The following is a 27,268-nucleotide window of genomic DNA, read 5'->3' as shown; positions in this document are numbered from 1 at the left end:
CTATTTCCTCAACTTGGTTTTGTTCCCTTCCTGCCACTGGAGGATTGTGATTTTTTTTTTAACCTACTAATGGGTGACCCCCATCTGGGTCAAGCTGTGGGAGCTCTCTGGCACCGGAGAACCTACAAGAGGAGAAAGATGCAGTGAGAGTGCTGATTATAATGGCGGGCCACAAACCTGACACAGACCAGATCCTCTCCTCAGGGTTCAGGGTGAGAGGTGTCTGTGTTCCTAGGCCTCTCCAGGTACAGGCATTGGAGGAGGAGCAGTCGTCTCCTAAGCCATTCACCCTTTCAGTGCAGCCTTTGTCCAGGACTGAGTTTCAAGCCCCCATCTTCCCAGACTCCTTTTTACTAGGCACTTTGAAATATTGAAAGGAGCTCAGTCATCTCCAGTCTTACCTGTACAGACTCTTAAATTGGTATTCATATAGTCCCCACTTAAGGAATGCTATGTGTGGATGCTACCCTAAGCTAGATCCTTTGGAAGAGTTGAGGTGTCTGGGATTATTTGAATGAGGGTTCCATGTAGTTAGTTGGAAGGCTAAATTATACAACTTGCCTGGAGCTGCTGGCTTTTTTTTTTTTCGGGGGGTGTATGGAGTCTTACTCTGTCACCCAGGCTGGTGGCATGATTTCGGCTCACCACAACCTTTGCCTCCTGGGCTCAAGCGATTCTCCTGCCTCAGCCTCCCAAGTAGCTGGAACTACAGACAGGCACCACCACACGTCTTTTTTTTTTTGTATTTTTAGGAGAGATGGGGTTTTGCCACGTTGGCCAGGCTGGTCTTGAACTCCTGACCTCAAGTAATCCACCTGCCTCAACCTCCCAAAGTGCTGGGATTACAGGCGTGAGCCACCGTGTCCGGCCACTGCCAGTTTTTTATATTTAATACTTCATATACTTTTTAATCTGTCTAAAAACAGTATTGCCTATTCTCTTTTTAGATACAAGAAAAGTTTGATTTGTATTTTAATATTTCAAATTGTCCCATCTACCTCATTCTGAGGTAGATCATGAGGGAACTTTCACTAACTTAGCACTGAGTTCAACCAAGAAGAGGTTTCAGGACAATCTGTGTTCCAAAGCAAAATGGCAATGCCTTCCCACATTATAATTGAGAACCACAGAGACTTTGTTGTTGTTTTTTGTTTTTTGTTTTAACCAGGTCTGTAATGAGCAAATGCTTAGTCAGGCTGGGGAACCATCACCCTTCTTCCTGGGAGACAATGCCAGGCAGCAAGATCTGTCTTACAATTGTACAGAATGTCACAAACCACACTGAGGCCCTTCACTGAGTAAAGTTCTCACCATCCTGTGACATAGGTAGGGCAGGTATTCCTAGTCCAATTTTGAATATGTGAGAAACTGAGGCTCAGAGATCCCAAGTAAATTGCCTCAGATCACATAACAAGTAAGCTGACAGCTAGGACCTTACTTAACTCGAATTCAGTTGATTTGGAAACTACCTACCATTTTGTTGAAAATAATTTCACATATTCATTCATCTACTTATTTGAATAGTGCTTACTGAATGCCCATGATGTGCCAAGAACTGTTCTTGGGGCCAATTAAAACACATATAGTATTTTATAGTCAAAACCTGTTCACATGCATTATCTCAAATACTGTTTTCTACTAATCACAGTTTTGCCTCTCCACTAGAATGCATAATTGTAAGTGTGCATTTCCTCTTATGAATGTGGACAAATTGAAGCATGCCTGTATCAGGCATCTATCTTTCAAGAGCTGGGAGTAAAACAGATATATTCTGCTTGCAAATGAGTCATCTTCTCTATCTCTCTTCAGCAGACCATATGGCCTTCATTGTTTTATTTGTTCATTAAGTCTCAGAACACCTGTGAACATGTTAATAACATTTTGGCATTTTGTTAATTTTATTTCATGGAGAATGAATGTTCAGCCCATTCAGGAAAATTCATAAACCAAAAACTCAATACTTAATGAAAAAGCAGATTGGGTTGAATGAAATTTATTTCTTGGAAACTCGCTAAATTATTTTTATTTCTTGCAGGTAATGAAAACTGTATAGAGGTACTTTTGGAGCAAAAATGTTTTCGCAAATTTATCGGTAATCCCTTTACTCCACTGCACTGTGCAATGTAAGTAGAAATGCTGAGAGTTAATGGTGTTGCTTTAATTATTTTAACTAGACATAGAAAAGTTGCTTTATAGGGAAAAAAAGTCTTTTAGATTACAGATAAGACTGAAATATTCCATTTTTCCTGCTAAAGACAAGTAGATCTGATAGCAAAATATTAATGATTTTCCCGGAGCTTTTTGTGGAGTGCCACAGTTCCAAAGTGGCACAGATGTCACCCTTGGGAAATCTCATGAAGGGGTAGAGTGAGAGGTGCATTACCCATGTGAAGAACTCTTCAGGTATAATTCACATTTGCCAAATTCTAAAAATAAATCAGCATTGACAACAGTATGCCTACAGATGGCTAGAAAGACATTTCACACTGGGACAACTTTTCATATATAGAAATTCTTCACCTTTTATATGTTGTAAGCCCTTTTCTGATAAATTTAATTTTTGCTCCAGTCTCAATAGTGAGCCATAGTTCAGAGGATACAGTGAATTTAAGTCAGACTTCCATAGTCAGCCTGGGAGTCTGTGTTCAACTGGGCTTCCATGGTTAGCCTGGGGGCCCAAGACCTGAGGATGCTTTGTCTTTACATTGTCTCTGGCCTTTATATGAAACTGAGTCATTTGATTGGAAAGATATTGGAGGCATAAAGTAGATCAATAAAGTATAAGTAAAAAAGAGTCAGAAAGATTTTATTTTGTTTATAGTTTTTTTGAGACGGAGTCTCACTCTGTTGCCTCAGCTGGAGTGCAGTGGCACAATCTCGGCTCACTGCAACCTCCGCCTCCCGGGTTCAAGCAATTCTCCTGCCTCAGCTTCCCAACCAGCTGGGAGTACAGGTGCACGCCACCGCGCCTGGCTAATTTTTGTAGTTTTAGTAGGGACTGGGTTTCACCATATTGGCCAGGCTAGTCTTGAACTCCTGACCTCATGATCCACCTGCCTCAGCCTTCCAAAGGTCAGAAAGATTTTAAATCTGAAGGAAGCATGTCTATTCCACTTTGATATCTCCAAAATGCCTAACATGGTGCCTTGTATAAGTGCAATAAACTTCTACCTGGATATAGAAGTTCTGAAGTAATGCTAGGGGTTACAAAGTGTATGCCATTGAAACATATACCACAAATATTTACATTTGATTTTTTAAATGCTTCAGATTGTCAAATATACAGTACATAGGAAGATGGGTTAGGAGATGATATAATTTAAAAGAGTGAGATTGTTACATTAAAACCCATTTTCATTTTAGAATCAATGATCATGGGAATTGTGCATCATTGCTGCTTGGGGCCATAGATTCCAGTATCGTCAGTTGTAGAGATGACAAAGGCAGGTAAGTAATCTAAAACAGCATGCCTTTTATCTTGATGAATCTTAGCCTCTGCTTTGCAGTTGAAGAGTAGCCAAACATCTATGTTTTTGATTGAAAGAATAATGGATAAGCATGGTTTTTAATATTATAGAAGGTATATAATTAAAAGAAATTTCCCTCTAAGCCTAGAATCCCTAGCCTCTTCCACAGAGAAAGCTACTATACACTGTTATTTACAAATTTTATGTTCTCCTAAATATTTTTTATGCATATCTACAAACATATATACACATATATGTATATATCCATATATTCTTTTTGCACATGGTAGCATTCTATAACAATGCTCTACTTTAGTATATCTTGGAGATCCTTCCATACCAAAACATACAGATTTACCATATTCTTTTTAAAGCTACATATTATTTCATTGAATAATTTGCTCATTCTGCCCTCTATTGAAGAACATTTAGGTCATTTCCAATATTTTGCTGTTTCAAAGTATGGTGTGGTGAACATTCTCATATATGTGTCTGGGCGGGGTGCAGTGGCTCATGCCTGTAATCCCAGCATTTTGGGAGGCTGAGGCGGGAGGATCATGAGGCCAGGAGATAGAGACCATCCTAGCTAACGTGGTGAAACCCCGTCTCTACTAAAAATATAAAAAATTAGCCGGGCGTGGTGGCAGGTGCCTGTAGTCCCAGCTACTCGGGAGGCTGAGGCAGAATTGCTTGAACCCATGAGGCAGAGGTTGCAGTGAGCCAAGATTGTGCCACTGCACTCCAGCCTGGGCAACAGAGTGAGACTCTATCTCAAAAATAAATAAATAAATAAATAAATAAATAAATAAATAAATAAATGTCTGTACACATGACCAAGTGTATATGAGAGATAAATACTTGGAAGTGGATTTCTTGGTTAAAGGGTTGCTATTTTTAAATTTTGATAAATAATGCCAAATTATCTTCTAAAAGAAATTAAGCAACCAAAATAGATGATGTGATAGGCTTTAAAAATTTTTATTTAATCTGCCAATTACCTACAGACTTAAGCATTAATTTTTAAAGTATCTATCTCAAAGATAAAAGTAGACTCACTGGAAGTTAAGATTAAAGAGTCAGTAAAGACACTAATTTCATTATCAGGGCCAAGACACACCCCACCTCCCAAATCTAGGGGGTTCCAGTCCCATAGGTGATATTTTAGTGTCTACCCTGGATGACCTTTAGAGGGAGGGGGCCTGATCACTCTGTCTATAAACTGAGAAATTTTAAATCCTTAAGACAACACCATGTACGTGTTTCTTGGGCAGTAACTAAAAAGAATAAAGAAAACTAAAGTGATACTTGTTTTAAATCTTTAGGACACCCCTTCACGCGGCAGCATTTGCTGATCATGTGGAGTGCTTGCAGCTCCTTCTGAGACACAATGCTCCAGTGAATGCAGTAGATAATTCAGGGAAAACGGCACTGATGATGGCTGCTGAGAACGGGCAGGCAGGCACTGTGGGTATGTGCTTGTTGTATGGACTTTGCCGTTATGCCCATGCAAAAACCAAAATAATGTCAAATCAAGAAATCAGTTGTTCTCATAGTATATACACGTGGAAAAGGGCCATTAGCAGTTTTACTTAGGTCACCTGATTCTACCTGCTCAAGTGTCTTTCAGTTCCTTGTTTTTTGATTCTTGGTGGACCTTGTCAAAGAGCCAACCCTTCTGCAATGAAATTCTCAACATTTAGAAACGAAGTATAACAACAGAATCATTTTAACTGGAAATAATGAACTGTAAAAGCAGTTAAAATTTGTGCCTATTAACCTTGGATTTGGATAGCACAGATATGAAAATAAATTACTCCCTTTTTTCTTTAAATACATCAAATATGATTACGTGAACTGTACTAATTTAAATATGTTATTGTGTTTGTAGTAACTTCTTCAAAATGCATGTAATTAGCATCTTGTCTAAGTAACCCTCTTTTGGGCTTTTTCTACAGATATTTTGGTGAACAGTGCCCAGGCTGATCTGACTGTAAAGGATAAGGACTTGAATACACCCTTACATTTGGCTTGTAGTAAAGTATGTAAATGAATTTAAAATATTATTACTTCATGTTATAATAATAACAGTAATGGGGTGGGCGCGGTGGCTCTCGCCTGTAATCCTAGCACTTTGGGAGGCCAAGGCCAGCGGATCTCAAGGTCAGGAGATCGAGACCATCCTGGCTAACACAGTGAAACCCCGTCTCTACTAAAAATACAAAAAATTAGCCAGGCGTGGTGGCGGGCACCTGTAGTCCCAGCTACCCGGGAGACTGAGGCAGGGGAATGGCGTGAACCTGGGAGGCAGAGCTTACAGTGAGCCGAGATCATGCCACTGCACTCCAGCCTGGGTGACAGAGTGAGACTCCGTCTCAAAAAAAAAAAAAAAAAAAAAAAAGTTCAAAATTATAATAATAACAGTAATAATACTAACACTGAAATTCTACCTCAAAACTGTGTAGCATGGCTCTTAATTAAGATGTACATTTTCCCAGGGTCTTGTCAACTGAAAGTGGAAGGGTGAGAAGGAAAGGACAGACCCAACAATGCATTCATTTGAGGAAGCATATCTTCATCAACACAAATGATGAGGACATGCTTTTCATGGCATTTGCCACTTGCATTCTTGCTGTAGTCTGTCTGTCTTGATGCTGCCATTGTATCTGTCTCTCTGGTTGTTGTACCACATTTTGGTACCACATAAAAGTTAGGACCTTAGTTAGGTGGCTTGTAAAGTATAAGCAGTTTTACTTGTTTTCATTTTGTTCCATTTGAAGACATTGTAGTAACACAGCCAAAAAATACTCTACTGTGAAGCAAATAAATAGATCTATGTGTATTTCTACCCTTCCCCCTTTTTTCTGGTGTATAGTTCAATACAAAAAAAGTGGGTTTTTTTTCAAATAGTGGTGTGTTCACATGTTGCTCAAGATTCCTTCTTCCATAAAAGATAAATTTTAGGCCTGGAGCGGTGGTTCATACCTATAATCCCAACACTTTGGGAGGCTGAGGCAGGTGGATCACCTGAGGTCAGGAGTTCGAGACCAGCCTGACCATAGTGGAGAAACCCCATCTCTACTAAAAATACAAAATTACCCGGGCATGGTAGCGCATGCCTGTAATCCCAGCTACTCAGGAGGCTGAGCGAGGAGAATCGTTTGAACTGGGGAGGCAGAGGTTGCAGTGGGCTGAGATCACTCCATTGCACTTCAGCCTGGGTGACAAAAGTGAAACTCCGTCTCAAAAAAAAAAAAAAAGATAAATTATATAAAATTACATATATATATAGTTTATCTTTCATATCATATATATGATTTTACAAAACTTGGTTATGTTGCTGAATCGTCTAATATTAATACCTTTTAAACATCATGTTTTATGGTATTTTAGAAGATATGTAGTATTTCAGCTTAGGAATGGGCCATCTTTTATTCAACCCATCTCCTATTATTAGACAAATAGCTTCTTTTCAATTATATGCTAGTACAAGTTCAGTATCTCTTACCTGAAATTCCTGGGACTAGAAGTGTTTCAGATTTAGGATTTTTTGGATTTTGGAATATTTGTATTATACATGTTGATTATCCCAAATCCAAAAATCTGAGTGTTATGTCAATATTCAAAAAGTTTTGGATTTTGTAGCATTTTTTATTTCAGATTTTCGAATTTGGGATGCTCAACCTGTATAAATAATGCTTATTGCAGAGGAATCTTTTATAAACATCCTTACTCATTACTTTAAGATAAATTCCTAAGTGTGGAATTATTGAGTCTAAGGATATAATTTTTTTTTGTTTTTATTTTGAGACGGAGTCTCACTCTGTTGCCCAGGCTGCAGTGCAGTGGCCCACTGTTGCCCAGGCTAGAGTGCAATCTTGGCCCACTGCAACCTCCGCCTCCCAAGTTCAAGTGATTCTTCTACCTCAGCCACCCAAGTAGCTGGGACTACAGGCATGCGCCACCATGCCCAGCTAATTTTTGTATTTTTTAGGAGAGATGGAGTTTCACCATGCTGGCCAGGCTGGTCTCGAACTCCTGACCTCATAATCCGCCTGCCTTGGCATCCCAAAGTGCTAGGATTACAGGCGTGAGCCACCGCACCCGGCCAGATATAAATATTTTTAGACCAACTTGCCCTCTTACAAGGTCACAACAGTTTACCCTCCAACAGCAGTGCCTCAGAATGAAACCTCCATGGACATTTCTAAAATTATATTTAATGGTCTCCCATATAAGGCATTATACTATGAAGCCAGTTAGCACCCATGGCGGTGATTTATTTCAGTGTAGTTAAAATATTATCAGTGTTACCTACATGGTACTAGTAGTCTCAGCCATTCCTTTCATTGCTTGCATTTTCACACTTCATGCTCTGGGAAGGCCCATGGGAACCACAAAAAGTGTTCAGCCTTATGAAGTTTATTTCAAGGTATAGTATTTTGGTGAATATAAGTGCAATGCTTTTCAAACTTTATCATGCAAACGAATCACCTGGGAGTTCTGTGAAAAAACAGATTCTGATATATTAGGTCTGGGGCAGAGCTTGAGATTCAGCCATTCTAACTCCCAGTAATACTAATGTGACTGGTCTGCAGGCCACATGTTGATTAGCAGGGGCTTAGGAAGCCATGACCCCTTAAAAGGGTACCAGGCTTGAAATTGTAAAGGGTCTCTGACTCATCAGTTGATTTTCAAAAATTATTAACCATCCATCTTCATAAGATACAGAGAGATATCTTCCACTGGTTGAGGAAGAAAAGAATGAGTTTTCCTGAAATAGGGTTTCTTCACAATATAAGGCAATTAATGATGATGAATGATATAGATAATAGATGTAATGGGAATTCCAAGGATAAATGGATAATTGAAGTAGTAACTGACATCTTGAAATAGGAGGTGGGACTTTTGATGTATGCTAAATGTTGTAGGATTCAGACAGTATTCCTATTTCTATTCCCTAGTTACCAGCTGACCTAGCTAAACTAGCATCTGCTTTACCTCTCTGGGGATTAATTTTAAAATTTATCTTAGCAGTATTAATATTTTAGATCAGACTTATGTTAACCAAGTTCTAATAGACCTTATTGGGACTCTTAGAGTGTCTGGAGCCCATTTGTTGTTGAGAAGAAAAAAAAATTGCTCAGAAAATAGCCCTATAGAATGTTCTTAGGCAGACGACATTCATTTTCAATTTAAATCATAATGAAGAAATTTCTCAGTAACTTTTCTGTGTCTCTGTTTTGCATTTCTTATCATTCTTTTTCTTTATTAGGGTCATGAAAAATGTGCCTTGTTAATACTTGACAAGATACAAGACGAGAGCCTTATTAATGCAAAAAATAATGCACTGCAGACGTAAGTGTAACTACTAAAGTTGGACTTGAACCCAGGGTCATAGTCACTTATTCAATAAATATTAAGAGCCTGCTGTGTGCCAGACTAGGTCTGGGGAGCACAGTGGTGAAAGATGCAGTCCTGGCTTCCCCTGAACGAAGGTGACAGTCACATACCTACAAGTGCTGACCAAGCTAGGCAGTTTTAGTTAGAATCCTTCTTTTGGTATGTCTTCATTTAATTTTGTGAAGTCTGTGTTTTTCTTTGCTGATATTTCTGGGGTAACATTATAAATTTAGTGGGCTGTTAGAAAAATTTTATGGACTGACATATTTGGGGAAACTATTTGTATTATATATTAGCATTATGTATTCTGACTGGAAAATGACAGTTTTACAGATCAGGTTCCCAGAATACATTTGAAGAGTTTCTAAGCTATTTGTCTTGATTATATTTTAATATAATTCAGTGTAATCCTTGGTGTGAAAGATCTAAAAGTTGTTTCATTTTCCACTTTAGGAAATTATTTATGCATTTGTTTTAAAGGCAAAGGAATTTTTTTCATTTAAGATTCTTAAGCCGGGAGTGGTGGCTCATGCCTGTAATCCCAGCACTTTGGGAGGCTGAGGCAGGTGGATTACTCGAGGCCAGGAGTTCATGACCAGCCTGGCCAACATGGTGAAACCCCGTCTCTACTAAAAATACAACAACAACAACACAATTAGCTGGGCATGATGGTGGGTGCCTGTAACCTCAGCTACTTGGGAGGCTGAGGCAGGAGAATCACCTGAACCTGGGAGGTGGAGGTTGCCGTGAGCTGAGATCGTGCCACTGCACCACTCCAGCCTGGGCAACAAGAGCGAGACTGTCCCCCCCCCCAAAAAAAAAAAATGAAGAAGACTGTTGGCTGGGTGTCATGCTCATGCCTATAATCCCGGCACTTTGGGAGGCGGAGGCAAGTAGATCACTTGAGCCCAGGAGTTTGAGACCAGCCTGGCCAACATGATGAAACCCCTTCTGTACAAAAAATAAAAAAATTAGCCAGCCACGGTGGTTTGCACCTGTAGTCCCAGCTACACAGGAGACTGAGGCAGGAGAATCACTTGAGCCCAGCAGAAGGTCAAGGCTGCAGTGAGCTGTGATCGTGCCACTGCACTCCAGCCTGGGTGACAGAGTGAGACCCTGTCTCAAAAAAAAAAAAAAAAAAGATTCTTAAGCAGTATATAGCACAATATACTGAGTTTGTCATAGTTATTTAAAGTATTGTAAATTCAGTAAAACATCTGTGTGCATTTAGTAGTAACAAGGAGGTTTGAAATTATACATATATATGAGTGATATTAATGCTAGTCATATTGTTGAACTGTGTGAAGCAGTGATTCAAATGCTGTGTTAGAAATCAAGCAGTAAAAGACCTTCTGCAAAGCACAACAAAGCTTGAGTTCTTCCTCTGTCTTCGCATTTACTGTCATTGAGATTGTTTGAGATGCAGAATATTTGTAATATCTGCAGCAAGATCTGGGCCAAACATACAACAACAGTTGGACCATTAGCACCTGGAAAAGATCTGGTCAGCATTTTTTTTTTTCTTAAGTAAAAACATCCATGTACTATTTGTAGAGTCTAAGTACTTCTTCCTTTTAGCGACATGGGCTAACCAAAATTCCACATTCTCACCCAAATATGTATCACAACTGATGCTCGGTCTTATGTTTTTTAGACCCCTCCACGTCGCTGCGCGCAATGGCTTAAAGGTGGTAGTTGAGGAGTTGCTGGCCAAAGGGGCCTGTGTACTTGCTGTAGATGAAAATGGTAAGTGGAAAAAGTCAACAGCGACTGCAAGTACCTTCCATAAGCTAGTTGAAGCCAGAGGAAATGAGAAAGATAGGAGCTAGTATAAAAGGCACTTAAGAATTCCGTCCCCCTTGGAAGTCCTGTGTGTGAGAAATCAAGCAAGGATAACTGGTCCTGTCTGTCTTTTTGTAAATCACATAGTCTACCTGTAGGCCACCCAGTGCTGTCCATTTTGCATGTAATGCCAGCAGCTGGTCTCTAACTCCTCAGCACGGTGGTTAAAATATTTTAGACACACTAAAAGAGTTTCAGGTTGACACTCAAAATTTTAACTGCAAATGCTGAAGAGTTAGGGACTACACATGTCATTAGTGCATGCTCAAGGGCTCAAATAAAAACCTGGATCTTTGATTGTATTTAAGTTCATTCTGAGATCAAACTTTTTTTTTCTTTGAGTACAGATCAGAACTTATATTCCCAGTATGGAAATTTGAGGAACAAGAGTAAAATTTCTCAATTAATGTCTAGGCTTGAAGCTTCCCCTGATCTGTATAATGTTCCTTTCCTAATGAACTAATTCTTAACAGAAGCTTTCTACTCTGCTTCCTAAGAAATTTTGAAAGGAATGGCTACTAGAATTGTACTAAACTGCCATTTGAAGCACAATGCCTATTAACCTTGGGGAGCAAAAAAGGAACTTCTGGATATTTATGAATTATGTAATTTTTAAAATGTGGCATTTAATTGAAGTATTATAATGTATTAATGTAACTCAATTAACTGCTTATTACAGGTATTGGAATTAGCAGCTCATGCCTATTTCTCAGAAGTAAGCAGCCATACTGATATCATTAGCTAACTCTTATTAGTTTTGATTTTGCAGCCCCATATATCCTAGCATGTATCCTGCTCTGTCCCCCACCTGACTCATCTAGGAAGTGCAGAAAGTTCCCTATTACTCCATTTCCTTGGTTTTCCCGCCTCACCTTCCCTCACCCTCTTAACGCTACTGTAGACTTAGGGTTGGCCTGCAGAGGCCCACAGTTTCTCTCCAAAATCGTCAAAGAGAATAGAATAAATTAGTTTTGCTTTTCCTGGTGTAAATCTGCTGCATTGAAGGTTTGTTCAGCTGATAGTGACCTTAGGAACAAGAGCCCTGGGTTGGTGCGTACCTGTATCCCAAAGGCCTGGGAACGTTTGGGGCAATTTTATATAGCAGTACAACCATAATTCCTTTACTCGTCACTGACTTTCGTGAAATGGAATGTTAAACTGCCTGTTCATTCTGATTTGTTTTCATACCAGAAAAAGGAATGATGTCCTAAAGGGCAGGGTGGGGAGAGCAGGTCGAGTGACGATAAACAAAACAAAACGTTAAGTTTCATTGAGCCATTCCTCTGAATTACTGAGCAAGTGCCCTACTCACTGTGTAGTGGAAACTTTGGCCAGCTGAGAAGGCAGCTAACCCTTTTCAGGCCAGTAGAATAAAGGCTGGATAAGGAAATAATCAAGTCAAAGACTTAATCTACCTCCCCAAGGAAACTGTATTATGAATTAAGACAGTTTTCTTCTCTGGATTGGATCCATTGAGTCTAAATGAGAATAACATGGTTCTAATTATGACAAGCATAGTAATTTTCTCACATCCATTACATTTTAGATTTGAGACTTTGGTTGGTGAGTGGCCATTTTTAAATATTCTGTTAGGCCAGGTGTGATGGCTTACGCCTATAATCCCAGGACTTTGGGAAGCCAAGGTGGGAGGATCGCTTAAGCCCAGGAGTTTGAGAACAGACTGGGAAACATAGCAAGACCTTGACTCAAAAAAAAAAGAAAAGAAAAAAGAAAAAATCAGCCGGTAGTAGGGGCACATACCTACAGTCCCAGCTACTCGGGAGGCTGAGATGGGAGGATTGCTTGAGCCCAGAAGACAAGGCTGTAGTGAGATCAAGGCCCGTGCCACTGCAATCCAGCCTGGGCGACAGAGTGAAACCCTGTCAAAAAAAAAAAATTGTTAAATTTCTCCTAAATGATTGTACATTTTTAATCACAAACAACCAGTGCTTTCCTATCTCTGATTTACTGAAATGATTCCATTTTTCTAAAACCAGTTATTGGTGTCTACTTTCTATGAAGCATATATAAAGTGACAAAACTTCGTTACTCACTTTTGCAGTCATCTAATTTTCAATATCTTTTCTAATTGGACACACAATTACCTAACAATGGAAAGTCATTGTTCTCAGAATGAGAGTCCTTCTCAGGCCCAGGCCTGAGGCTCATGGTGTGTGTGTGCTCTCAGGCGGAAACATCTTCCTGATTGTCCTGTTGCTGTTTATTGTGGAATTGTGTCCCACACCACCCCCTCGTGTTTGTGTTCACTAAATGAAGGCTGGAATCCTGCCTAACTTTGGATAATATCGTGCTTGTCATAGTCATATGAGCTGAAAACAAAAATAAAAAGCCCTCCATAAAATGTCTCCGCCTCCCTCCCCCTCTAGCCTCACCCCTAGCATGACTTGTGAGAAGTAACTCCTCGTTTTACCTGGCATGATTTCTAACTCAACATACATCTCCGCCTGTGAGATCATCCGAGATGTACTGTGGAATGCTCGTGCCTCCTCTAGACTCCCCAGGACTAACCACTGCCTTGTCTGCATTTACGCCCAGGTCATACCCCGGCCCTGGCTTGCGCTCCTAACAAAGACGTGGCTGACTGCCTGGCCCTCATTTTGGCTACCATGATGCCTTTTTCTCCTTCCAGTACAATGACGGCTGTCAACTTCATTTGTTTAAAAAAAGACAATTTGAGCAGGACGACCCTCTCCAATCTGGGTAGCATGGTTAGCCTGTGCAGTAACAACGTAGGCTCGGAGGATGGGTACAATGAAAATGATTCTGATTCGGAAACGTTTTGACTTTGGACTGTAGAAGCTTTTCTTTGATCACCTGTGTTGGAGGAAAGGAAAGAAGCTTGAATTCCAGGTTTATGTTGCATTCAAGTATTATTTGGGGCCTGGGCTTCCAGAAGCTAGTAGAGAAGGAATTAATCGAGGGAGGGCAGTGAGGCTGTTGGGTGGAACAGTTTTGTTTGTTTCACATTTTCTTTAAATCTGAGATACTTCTGTGAAAGTCTACCTCTCATTTTAAGTAAAGAATAAAAGATGTATTTAATTCCTGTTCTTTGGGGATAGTGCAACAGAGAGGCAGCTGTTCGCTATGAATAATTTTTCTTTTCATGTATTTAGCAGTGAGTTCTCAGAAGTATATCAGTGTGACATTCATGTCCCCTGGGAGGGAAGGGAAGAGGCAGATAGGAAATGCCTCAAACTTCTTCTTACTTTGATGTTTACTTCCTCACTAGAAGCCAAAGGTAAAGGTGTTCATCTTCAGAAATAATGCCTGTAATAATCTTTTTAGAGAGTCCAACTATTTATATCCTCTCTATAGTAAACATTTAAATATCCAGAACTTCTTTCTGAGGATCTCTGTTAAAGTTGCCAGATGAATTGAAAAATTGAACTTGCTTTTTTTGTTTAACACAGTGTTCCCTATAACAAGCCTGTGACTAATTTTCACTTAAGTGATTGAACCCAAATTTATCTAATAACATTTCAGGTGAAAATTATATTGCACCAAAACTTTAACACAATATGCAAAATTAGTATGAAACTACCCTTTGTTAATTTACTCTTAAATCAAAATACTAACTTCTAAAAAACATCAGAATCATCAGCATTGTTCATCAGTAGTAAAATGAGCTTCTCAGTCAAGGTCATGCCAAGTGAGTGAAAAGTGTGACTGCAAAAAGGAACAAAAAAAGTGAAAGCAGAAAGTAGAAATGTGTGATTTAGCATGTAAAACCGATTGCCAGTTGCTTGATGATGAAATCAACATAGTGAATACTGTGTCTGCTCCCTCTGCCAAAGCTTCTAGGTCAAATGGACCCCGTTCCACACCTGGAACCGCCATACAAAAAGAAGAATGAGACTCTTTAAAAATTATGCACATACACATGCACACATATATGTGTGCATGTATATATATATATATGTGTGTGTGTGTGTGTCTATGTAGTTCATCCGCCAGCTACACATGAGGACCAAAATGCTTCAGTCTAAAATGGAAGATACACATTTTTTTCCTTCAAAATGCAAGTGAGAACTGAAGTACCTTTTTTATGGAGTTAAATATAATCTTTCTGTGTACCAGTCTTTGTTGTATTCTATATTTCTTGGGACACAGATTTCTAGTTGACCACTTAACATTTGTAACTGATGATGTGTTGACCTTTTTTTTTTATTGCCAGACTAGAGAAAATGTCCATATACTTTTGATGTAAATGTGTTTATATTTATTTGAAATGAAACAAATGGTAGGAAACATCCATTATTTGTTCTCTATTTTAATTGCTATGTATCTTATTTAGAATAACAAAAAAAGTGAAAAAACACACTTGACCCTGGGCTAGCCAAAAGCTCAAGGGCCAAACCCAGCATTTCCACTGCTAAGGTTTCCAGATGACCCTCAGGTTCTTCCGCGTTGGTTAGAGAGGGCTACGCATCTTCTACTGCTCAGCCACAGTCTGTAGCCAGCTTAGAGCTTAGAAGGCATTGCAGTCTGGATGCTCTTCTGCGAGATGAAAACTCAAATGTGTAGTGGATCATATACACAAAGGCAGCCCAAAGAAATATCTAGAAATTACCCTAAGTACACTGAAAAGCTCACATAGTCTCAGTAACCTGATGGGAAATGATGGCAGTGTGTGGGCACATGTGCCAAAAGGAGAAATAAAAATCACCAGCTCAAGTGCTATTTTCTACTTGAGGAAGAGACAGCAAAGAAATGTGTCGAATTAGAGCAGTACTCTCTGACATTTTATAATGAGTTCCATTTCCACCCTGGAAATTGCTATTTTATAGTGTATGTGAGATATTTCAAAAATAATGTTCTATCATATCTGGATCAAAGACAGATAACTGTATTATATTTTTCATCTAGCTGTAAAACTTTAATCTTACTCTTAATATCCTGGATTTAATTAAAACTCCTGTTGGGTTCTTCACAAATGAGAACTTGTTCAAAGGATCTATTGAACTGGTATTGATTTCACTGAAAATTTTCCACACCACCACCATTGTTTTTTGAATTCTTGGTGTTGTGCTTCCCACCTTCTGTCCTTTTCGTTTGTTTAGAGAAGATAATTTTTAAAAAGCAGATAAATTGCTAATGAGCAATAATGACCTTATCTTTACCAAAACACTGAAAATTAAGAGAGGTTCAATGTTGAAGAAGCACAATATCAATACGCTGCGGTGTCTTTTTCTAGAAGTGAATGGAAATCTTGCTCAGTTGGCATTTCAAGCAGGAAATGAAATGCTTGCTTTAATGGCAAAGCAGCGTTAACATTTTTCCTGTCATGTAGCAGAGAGTACAAGAATCATTTCAGCAAAGCAGTGACTCACCATGAGACGTTATCTCCATGGAGCTGCGTTTTGACTTTTCCCCACTCTCTTACTCATAGAAGGAGGACAAAGGAACGAAATGAAATCATGCTCACAATGAACTGTTCATTACATCAACTGATCTCTCTCTCTCTCTCCCTCTCTTTCTTTCTCCCATACCCCAAGGCTAAATTTTTTTAAAGAAATGACTTTAAAAACTATCATTTCTGTATTTTAATTACATCTCTTAGAAATAAAATTATGTTTGCACCATAGCTTTCTAAGAAAAAAGAAATGTGTTTTTAACTGAGTCTTAGTTGCTTAGTGCTTTTATTTGTGTTATTTTTACACTGTATTTTAACCACAACCACAAGGATCATGTTTCATTGCACTTACTTGTTTGCCAGTGTCTGCCTGTCTTTGGTAAATACATTACTATCTCCAAATTGCCTAAAATCTGCTATGATTCTACAGTAAATAGCTCAGGGTATTTCTATTTATCGCTACTAAAAGGGCACCATAGTATGTTTTGGTACTTTAGGCAGTAAACACTGCTTGGTTTATCATTTTGTTATTAAATTAGAACAAGAACATCAAATGGATTTGCTGCACTAGTTATTCTTTGTACTGTTGAGCAACTTGATGTGCTTATATGTTGTGTTGGTTGAAGAACTCATCCCTTTTATTGTCTTGTAATATGAAGTTAGAGTGCCTTTTTATATTTGTATATTCTGAAAATGTTCTGTGGAATGTTTTGTATTTTTTCATTTGAGTGTTATCAGAGCAATATGATACCAGTGAGTTTTCATTTCAACCTTTCTTTGAATGTATAAAGTGTCTTTTTTCCTATTTCCCCTTGTACTTGCATTGAAATGAATATGAAAATGCTAAAGTTTTCTATACGAATTGTTTGATTTTGCAGTGCTAAAATGCTTTCGTCTTACGAAACTATAAACCATAGGTCAGTATTATAGGGGAAAAGCGTTTTAAGATAGTGACAATCTGAGTGTTTGTATAAAATGTAATTCTATGCGTTTCTTATGTGATCTAAAAATTCAATGCAAATATCTTTTATTTGGTAGTTTTGTCTACATATTTTATGCTCTAGCATGTGCAATATATCTTTGTAAAGCACGATGATACAAATCTGGTGCCAGTGTTATATTTTGCATATATTTGTAACAGCATAAAATATTGTTTGATGATTTCAGTGGGATTTTGTCTATAATGTTTTCTTATGTAAATTGGAGTTGAATGACTCTGGTAAATGTCATGACTGTAAAAATGGGGAAAATGACTTTTAGTTCAGTGAATGACTTTGAAACAATCTGAATCTTCTCAAGCACAGTTTAATACTTTTGCAACTACTGAATGCTCTAATAACGTAATGAAGTACTTAACTGTAATATACTATGGAAATGCATTCAGATGGTTATTTTTACAAATAAAAACGGTACAAATATTGTTGCAATTTGTGTTTTGTTTAATTTTTCCAATTTATGCTTTTTCTAAATTATGCTAATTTAAATCTTTGCACCCCCTCAAGCCAAATTAACTTTAAATTTAGAAAATAATCAAGATAAAAGTGTATCTCCAGATTCACGATTTATGTTTATATTATCACAATTAGAGAAAAAATTCAAACGTATATGCTTGTGTTTATTATATGTATTTATGCTTCCAACTTTTTTCCATAAAGGGTTTTGTTTTGTTTTGTTTTGTTTTTTTTCTGCTCTGTTGTCCAGGCTGATGGGCAGTGGTGAGATCTCGGCTCACTGCAGCCTTGACCTCCTGGGCTGAAGTAATCTTCCTACCTCAGCCTCCCAAGTAGCTGGGACTACAGGTGTGCACCATCATGCCTAGCTAATTTTGTTTTTTTTATAGAGATGGGGTCTCACTATATTGCCCAGGCTGGCCCATAAAGGATTTGAGCTGGGTTATGACAAAAGACCTGATAAACTAGAAATAGAAAAATGAGAACAGAGAAAAAGAATACAAACAGATACAGGAACCATAAAATTTAAAACTATCTATGACTGAACTTGTGTTTGCTCTCAGCTTCCTTGCAGCCAAGGTAAGAGGAGAAATGTGATCAGTTATATAGTTCACGTATATCAAAAAGGAGGAAGCTTATTAGGTCCTCAAAATTGTGAAATCAACCATGCCTATCTTTGGTATTGTCACCATTACCCTTCAGGGACTTTATAGCAACACAAGAACTTCCATCTCTGCACTATCCTTAAAGGTATCCATAGAATTTCCTTCCCCATCTATGTCACCATCCAAAATTTTTCATCTTGAGTAGTAACTTCAGGGACAGTCTCTGGAAGCACTAGGGAACGAATTCCTAATGATGGAGTTTCCAGCTATTGACAAAGAGACTTGGGGGTGGTGCCTGCCTGAGTTCCCCAAATCAAGTATTACAGAATGTTAGCAGTTATTACAGTCCAGCCCAGTCACATCACCAGCTCTTTCAGGAAGAAACTGAATCCTAGAGAAGTTATACAACTTGAATTTTTGAAGATGGTGATCTGATGATACAACATCTGCCTCTAGATGCCATCTTGCCATATAATGTTTTGTTTTTTTCTGCCAGAAATGTTAAGGGAGGTTTTGTACTCAGCCCTGCCTCCCTCCTTATTCAAATATACAAATCCGGGTGCTTTTCAGTCTTAAAGACTGTAAAGCAGGAGTCACACCACAAGTGAGTGCTTCCTGTTGTTTAGAGTAGACGGGGTGTATTAGTTATCTATTGCTGTGTAACAAATTACCCCAAAACTTAGTGGTTTAAAACAACAGATGTTTCCTAACCCACAGTTTCCATGAGTCAGCCCTAGTTTAGCTGGGTCTTCTGTTCCAGGGTCTCTCACAGCCTGTAATCATGGTGTTGGCCTGGGAACGATCCATTTCTAAGTTCACTCATATGGTTGTTGGCAGGATTCTTCTCATGGGTTGTTACACTGAGGGCCTCAGTTCCTTGATAGCTGTTGGCTGCCGTCCATTCCTTGCCAGATGGGCCTTCCCATAGGGAAGCTCACAACATGGCAGCTTGCCTTGCAGGTGAGCAGGCTGAGAAAAGCCAGGGAGACAAAGAGCAAGACAGAGTCACAGATTTTTGCAACTGAATTTCAGAAGTGATATTTCATCATTTTTCTCATATTCTATTTATGAGAAGCAAGTTACTAAGTCCAATCTATACTCAAGGGCAAGGGATTCCCCAAGGGTGTGAACAGCAGGAACAGCAGTCACTAGGAGCCATTTTTGGAAGCTACTCGCCACCCTGGTCTATCACGGTGTCCTTTGAGGCTGTAACATCATACTAATACAGCTTCTAAGGAAATTGCTTGCCTGACTGACTGAACTCACCCTTTCAAGGAAAATGTAGAGATCCCTAATTTTAACTGTGTTCTCATAAGCAGAGAAAGGTGATAATGGCCTCCACTGCGGTAATTATATTTTTGAACATTGATGTGGCACTTTGTCTTCAAACTGCTTGTCAAAGGTTCCTTCTCGCTAATTCCATTTGGTAGGTTTAGATCTCTGTATATCTATCCCTCACTTAACACACTTAATGTGTTCCAGGATTAGTTTGCAAAGCACAAAAGCATTAAGCTAAAAGGCTGTTAACATAAAAACATTGTGGGTAAAAGTACTATATGAATTGTCTCTTTAGCAAATTTCATCCTGAAGGTACATTTGCTGTAAAATATAAAGCACCAAGATAATGGCTGTGCCATTCATTAATTCTCAGGCACTCTAGGGAGTGATTGGAAATGTGTGGGCATTTGTGGTTGGCACAATGGCTGGGGGGTGGGCAGGGCTGCTACTAGAGTATTTATAGTTCCAAGCGCCAGGGAGACCAAATGTGCCACTCAACCCAGGGAATAACTGCGCCACTTAGAACGTCAATGCTCCTCTACCCCACTGCTCACCTATTTGCCTTCCTCTTGTTTCTGAATCATTTCTTCATCAATGTATTGCTTGTGACACTAGGCATATTGCCTCATCTCTTTTCACAAAGGATTGCACAAACATGCTTTATATGCCCTCAGAACGAGAACTTACAAGGTTGAGAAAGAACTTTGGAAGGCAATGCTGAGCACATGTGCCCTGGTTATGTATTTTTCCAGGGGAGAAGATTTTCACAGATCAAGACATCTTTAATTCCTTTGTTATCAAATCACGATGTGGACATACACATGTATATTTCTTGTCTGAAGCAAGAGGTGATTGTATCTACTTTCCCGGTGGGGGGAACTCCTGCTCACAAAGATGGGGCACTTGGCCCACCGTCACATGGCAAGCTCTGGCAACACAGTACTTCAGCCTCACAGGGTTCTCTGGGCACTGGTGGACACAGTTTCTAGGATATTATTTTCTACTTTTAAATGTCAATTTAATGAAGTACTGTGTATTTACATCCTGGAAGAATTTTATAATTTTCAAAAGTAAAAATACTGAAGCAGTACTTTTAGAGCACAAAAAGCTTACCTGTGTTTACATTGAGTTGAAAGTACCCAGCAAATTCATGAACTTTATTTACATTTCTTATAGTTGGGGTTCCTAAGAATTACTAACATTTAAACTCAGATCCTAACCACAAGAAATTACCAGCTATGCAAAGATCAGAGGAGAGAACATTCTAGGGAGAGGGAACGGCTAGTGCCAATACCCAAAGGCAGGAATGAGTTTGTTATGTTCTAGGAACAGAAATGGGGCCAATGTGGCTGGAGACTCAAGGGAAAGGGAGGGTGGCAGAAGATTAACAGCGATCTGAGCCCAGACATAAAATGTTGTGAGCTGGGAGGAGTTTCTATATTTTTCTGAATCTGACAAAAGCCACTGGAGAAATGTAAGCAGAAAAATGGCTGTGGTCTGATTTTTTTTTTCTGTCATCTTTTTTTTTATTTTTTATTTTTATTTTACTTTAAGTTCTGGAATACATGCGCAGAACATACAGATTTCTTACATAGGTATACATGTGCCATGGTGGTTTGCTGCACCTATCAACCCGTCGTCTAGGTTTTAAGCCCCACATGCATTAAGTATTTGTCCTAATACTCTCCCTCCCCTTGCCCCAACCCACCAACAGGCCCTGGTGTGTGATATTCCCCTCCCTGTGTCCATGTGTTCCCACTGTTCAACTCCCACTTATGAGTGAGAACATGTGGTGTTTGGTTTTCTGTTCCTGTGTTAGTTTGCTGAGAATGATGGCTTCTAGCTGCATCCATGTCCCTGTAAAGGACATGAACTCATTCTTTTTTATGGCTGCATAGTATTCCATGGTGTATATGTGCCACATTTTCTTTATCCAGTGATTTCATTTTTAAAAGATCATTCTGGCTGCTGTTGAGAGACAAGAGAGAGAAACCCTAGTGACCAGTTGGGTGGCCACTGCAATAGCCTAGACAAGTAAACATAGTGGCTTGGATTGTCCGGCAACAAGGGAAATGAAGAGAATGTGACACATTTTGGATATGTCTTGAAGGTAGAGTTGACTGAATTTGCTGATGGCTTGAGTCAAGTAAACAGTAGAGTTTGGGGAAGAAATTGTAGATATGTGAAAGTTGATTTGGAGTCATTCCTGTCCTACCCAGTGAAAATGGAGTCAAGGAGCCATTGTTGGGAAAAAGCACTCTGGTCACAAACGTCTTCCAAAAACTGTCTTGCAAGTTTACTCCAAGGAAACAGCCTGCTATGACTTCAAGACTAACTTTACCTAGTAGTTGCTGCCACCTGCCAATCAGAGCTAACCAGCGCCCACTCTGCTATCACCAATTAACTTTCTTTCAAAACAACTTACATCATCTTTCTCCTTTCCCAATAAAACTCAAGCCCTTTCCTTTGTTCTTTGGACACACTGGAAACTGCCCTGGTCTCTGTGTGCATGTCCCTGTTGCAAGCCTACTTTCTGTATATTACTCTGAAAATCCTCTTGCTTAGAGATTTGTCTCTACATATTTTTTTTCTTTTTTTTTAGTATTGACAAATGAGAGGAGATTCCCTCAGGAATAAATGATAGAGAGAAGAGCCCTGAACTGTGGACACTCCAACATTTAGAGGTTAGGAGGGGGAGGAGGAGGATCTAGCAGAGAAGACAAGACATAATGGTCAGAGGCAGGAGGAAAACCAAGAGACCAAGATGTCCCTGAAACCTGGGAAATAAAGGGTCATAGAAGAAGGAGTGTCAGTGATTTCTATTGTCTCAATTGCTTCTGGGAAGTCAAATGCAGAGAAGCTGACCAATGGATTTGGCAAGATAGAGTTCATTTATGTATTTATGTTACTATTATTATTTTGAGGTGGAATTTCACTCTTGTTGCCCAGGCTGGAGTACAATGGTGCGATCTCGGCTCACTGCAACCTCCACCTCCAGGGTCAAGCAATTCTCCTGCCTCAGCCTCCCAAGTAGCTGGGACTACAGGCGCCCACCACCACACTTGGCGGATTTTTTCTTTTTTAATTTTTAGTAGAGATGGGGTTTTGCCATGTTAGCCAGGCTGGTCTCGAACTCCCAACCTCAGGTGATCCACCTGCCTCAGCCTCCCACACTGCTAGGATTATAGGTGTAGGCCACCACGCCCAGCCTGGAGAGAACATTTTCGAGTAGCAGAGGAGGGTTACTGAGTAGGATTTAATACACTTGAGATTTATGATCATAAATCTAAAATGATACCAGTCATCCTGGTGGATTTTTTCATCAGATGTTTGGGTGTAGGCATAGAGTAAGAAGACAGTGGAATTTAACCTGGTATAGAGCTTTGTTAGGTAAGTCCAAAGGGAGAGAGGGTTATGGAACTATGGTGCTTTTAATGGATGTGATTATGTAGATCATGGATTCTAAACTGGGTAAGGAAGAAAGTGAAAACATGAGGGAGGTGATGGATACTGAAAAAGTGGTAGTCGATGGGAGTCAGGATAAGACAGAATTATTGAATTGTAGCCCCAGAGTTGGTGATCTTGATGTGGAGTGCTCAAAGTAAAGATTTCACAGGTGGTATAGTTTTGAGGATGACAAAGCAAAGGATGTAACCATGGGAGTGGGCGGTTGAGAATGACTGAAGAAAAAAAAAAAAAGCATTGGATGTGAAGAAGTAAAAATCTGAGGAGGCCAACATGACAAATAGGAAAAGCCATTTATCACAGAATTGAAGCAAAATAAATGAGAACATTTAGCTACTTCAAAACATCTATTATTCAGGTATTTTACTTTAAGTAGATGGATTCTAAGAGCTGATTTACTGTCAGGCTGAAATTTGGTTCCAGGATTCTGATGAAGCTTTTAACAAAGTAAAAATGGTCAAGTGCATTTCTATTAAAAACTAACCAGACCTTGGCTATGACAGAATGACAGGTTTTATGACCATATGGTTTAACCTAAATGTGTTTATGAGGCTCTCCAGAAAACATGACAGATGGTAAAGAGCTGCAGAATGAACAAAAGGAGAGTGTGGTTCAGACAACGTCTTAGTGATAACAATGAAAAATTGAATACTTCCCAGCGGGCCTTCTGCAGAGGAGAAAAGACTAAAATTATTGGAATTCTATATTGCTGTTTAGGTGAAAATTAAATTTGCTTTAAAACATTAACTTTTCCTGAAAAATCTCAATTTTTAACTAAATAAATAGAAAGCTAACGGGTTTCTAATTCCCTTTTGAATTTCTTTTTTTCAGAAATGATTTATCCATTCCGTGTTTTATTTCACATTCTTCTTCAGGCCTGAAATTTACTCCTTACTGTTTTATTATTACTTAAAACTTGTAAAAAATTTTGTTAGGAGAATGCTACCTGGTAATTTATTGATTTTCTGCTTAACTTCATTCACAAGGGTCTACCCATTAGCATGTAAATTTTGATTACGCTGCTGAGCCCATTTCCTTTTGGCATCAGTGCTAAAAATGATGATAAAGGGCTCAGTTGGTGCCATCTGGGTGCTTGCTTTGTGATGTTACAGCTAACACTAGAAATTAGACTGAGAAAACCAATTAATTTACCACAATGTCATTCAGATATTGAAAAAGAAAAGCCTTTCAGGGTGCTAACAATAGTTCCTAGAGATAAGAACATATTTTCTAGTGTATATTAATGATCATTTTCCTTGCCACCAGCCTCGTGATCTGAGAGTGTCCTGGATGGTGTGGAGCAGGGGACATTCTTGCTAAGATGCTGGTTGTGACAAAAACCTTTAAAAACCTTTAAACTGCAAATAAAAATCACCTTATTGGCCGGGCATGGTGGCTCACGCCTGTAATCCCAGCACTTTGGGAGGCCTAGATGGGCAGATCACCTGAGGTCGGGAGTTCGAGACCAGCCTGACCAACATGGAGAAACCCTGTCTCTACTAAAAATACAGAATTAGCCGGGTGTGGTGGCACATGCCTGTAATCCCAGCTACTCGGGAGGCTGAGGCAGGAGAATCACTTGAATCGGGAGGCAGAGGTTGTGGTGAGACGAGATTGCGTCATTGCACTCCAGCCTGGACAACAAGAGCCAAACTCTGTCTCAAAGAAAAAAAATCACCTTATTAAATTACTCAGGCTGCTTTCTAATTGGGATGAATAGTAAAAATAGCTGATGCTCACTGAGTGCTTATGATGTCCCAAGCACTGTTCTGAGTGCTTTACATCCTTAAAACAACCCTAGAAAGTAGATATTCTTCTTCTTTTTTTCTTTTTTTGAGACGGAGTCTCGCTCTGTCGCCTAGGCTGGAGTGCAGTGGTGCCATCTTGGCTCACTGCAAGCTCCGCCTTCCGGGTTCACACCATTCTCCTGCCTCAGCCTCCCGAGTAGCTGGGATTACAGGTGGCTAATTTTTTAAAATATTTTTAGTAGAGACGGGGTTTCACCGTGTTAGCCAGGATGGTCTCGATTTCCTGACCTTGTGATCTGCCCTCCTCGGTCTCCCAAAGTGCTGGGATTACAGGCGTGAGCCACCATGCCAGCCCCTGTAGATGGTATTCATTCTTACATCTACTCTAGAAGGTAGATATTATTATTATCTCAAGAACTCACAGCTAATTACTGCCAGATCTAGGATTCAAATCTAGTCAAGTGGCTCCAGAATTAATAATCTTTACAACTATGCTATATATATTTTGGAAAGAAAACAAACTGCTTGATACTACTATTATTTTCTTGTCGCCTTTTTTTTTAAAAAAAAAAACAATATCGGATGGCCTTTCTTCAGGGTCTGTAAATATTGGTTAACAACAGAGAGTCGGTAAACTATGGCCCATGGTTCAAAACCAACAGCCATTAAAAAGGAAAAAAAAAAGCTGCATTGAGATATAATTGACATAACATAAAATTCGCTCTTTTAAAGGATACAAGTCGATGGTTTTTAGTGATTTTAAAAAGTTATGTAACCATCACTACTATCTAATTTCAGAATATATTCATCACCCCAGAAAGAAAAACTATCCCCATTAACAGTCATTCTCTATTCTCTCTCTCTCCCCAACCCCTGGCAACCAATAATTACTTTCTGTTTCTATGAATTTGCCAATTCTAGACATTTCATATAAATGAAATAATACACTATGTGGCTCTTTGTGACTGGCTTCTAAGCAGAATGTTTTCAGGGTTCATACATGTCTTAATATATGTGTTAGTCTCTTCTTGCATTGCTATAAAGGAATACCTGAGATTGGGTAATTTATAAAGAAAAGTGGTTTATTTTGGCTCATGATTCTGCAGGCTGTACAGGAAGCATGGTGCTGGCAGCTGCTTCTGGTGAGGGCCTCAGGAAGCTTCCAATCATGGTGGAAGGTGAAGGGGGAGCAGGAGGGAGAGGGGAGAGGTGCCACGCTCTTTTAAACAACCAGGTCTCGTGTGAACTCAGAGCAAGAACACACTCATTATTGTAAGGACAGCACCAAGCCATTTATGAGGGATCTGGCCCCATGACCCAAACACCTCCCACCAGGCCCCCCTCTAACATTGGGGATTATATTAATATTACAACACGAGATTTGGAGGGAACAAACATCCAAACTGTATCAGCATATAGAGGTGCTTCATTTCCTTTTATAGTCAAATAATATTTAATTATATGGATATACCACATTTTGTTTATTCATTCATCAGTTGGTGGACATTTGGGTTTTGTTTTTGTTTTTTTACTTTTGAGTGATCATGAATAATGCTGCTATAAACATTTGTGTACAGACTTTTTTGTGGACATATGTTTTGATTTCTTGTGTGTATACCTAGGAGTGGAATTGTGTATGCATCTAGGAGTGGAAATGGTAACTCTATGTTTATCATTTTGAGGACCTGCCAAACTGTTCCACAGAGGCTGCCAAACATTCCCATCAGCAATGTATAAGAGTTCCAATTTCTCTACCTCCTTGCCAATACTTCTTATTCCCCATTTATTTTTATTATGGCCATCGTAGTAGATGTGAAGTGATATCTCATTGTGGTTTTCACTTGCACTTCCCTGCTGACTAATGATGTCAAGCACCTTTCTATGTGCTTATTGGACATTTGTATATTTTCTTTGGAGAAATGTGTATTCAAATCCTTTGCCCATTTTTAAATCATGTTGTTTTATTATTGGTGAATTATAAGCATTATTTATATATTCTGAATACAAGCCCCTTATCAGATATAGGATTTGCAAATATTTTCTCCCATTCCATGGGTTGTTTTTTCCTTTTCTTGACAGTATCCTTTGAGGCACAGAAGTCATATTTTTGGTGTCATATCTAGGAAACCACTGTCTATTTCAAAGTCATGAAGATTTACTCCTATGTTTTCTTTTAAGAATTTTATAGGTTTAACTCTTACATTTAGAATCTGTAGATCAATTTGGGAAGTATTGCCATTTTAATAGTATTAGGTTTTCTGGTCCATGAACATGGGATGTCTCTCCATTTATTTTAGGTCTTTCTTTCAACAGTGCTTTGTAGTTTTCAGTATACAAGTTTTGAACTTATTTTGTTAAATTTATTCCTAAATATTTTATTCTGTTTGATGTTGTTGTTAAGGGAATTGTTTTCTTAATTTCATTTTCAGATTGTTCATTGCCAGTATATGGAAGTACAATTGATTTTTAAAAATTGATCTTGTATCTTGCAACCTTGCTGAGCTTGTTAACACTAATAGTTTTTCAGTGGAAAAACTATTCCTTAGAGCCCTCCCTCCCTCCCTCCCTCCCTGCCTTCCTTCCTTCTTTTGAGACAAGTTCTCACTCTGCTTCCCAGGCTGGAGTTCGGTGGCATGAT

General features: G+C 39.0%; 1 protein-coding gene across 3 annotated transcripts in view; it reads left to right on the top strand.

The window, feature by feature from the left end:
• ANKRD44 (ankyrin repeat domain 44) overlaps positions 1-17,507 on the top strand; it is a 330,782-nt gene extending 313,275 nt beyond the window's left edge. For 2 of the 3 annotated variants that reach the window (XM_030802956.1, XM_030802955.1), the window contains exons 22-28: positions 2,036-2,123; positions 3,364-3,447; positions 4,790-4,935; positions 5,423-5,505; positions 8,740-8,822; positions 10,522-10,613; positions 13,266-17,507. In XM_030802956.1, coding sequence (XP_030658816.1) covers positions 2,036-2,123; positions 3,364-3,447; positions 4,790-4,935; positions 5,423-5,505; positions 8,740-8,822; positions 10,522-10,613; positions 13,266-13,513 — 824 coding nt within the window. In that variant the 3' untranslated portion in view covers positions 13,514-17,507. The remainder of the gene's footprint in view (positions 1-2,035; positions 2,124-3,363; positions 3,448-4,789; positions 4,936-5,422; positions 5,506-8,739; positions 8,823-10,521; positions 10,614-13,265) is intronic. The other variant, XM_003253880.4, reaches the window with a different exon arrangement.
• The last annotated feature ends 9,761 nt before the right edge of the window (positions 17,508-27,268 follow it).

Source organism: Nomascus leucogenys, chromosome 22a (genome assembly GCF_006542625.1).
Source record: "Nomascus leucogenys isolate Asia chromosome 22a, Asia_NLE_v1, whole genome shotgun sequence".
Classification (NCBI taxonomy): Eukaryota; Metazoa; Chordata; class Mammalia; order Primates; family Hylobatidae; genus Nomascus; species Nomascus leucogenys.
Note: the sequence above shows the minus strand (reverse complement) of the source record. Positions and strands in the feature narration are given on the sequence as shown.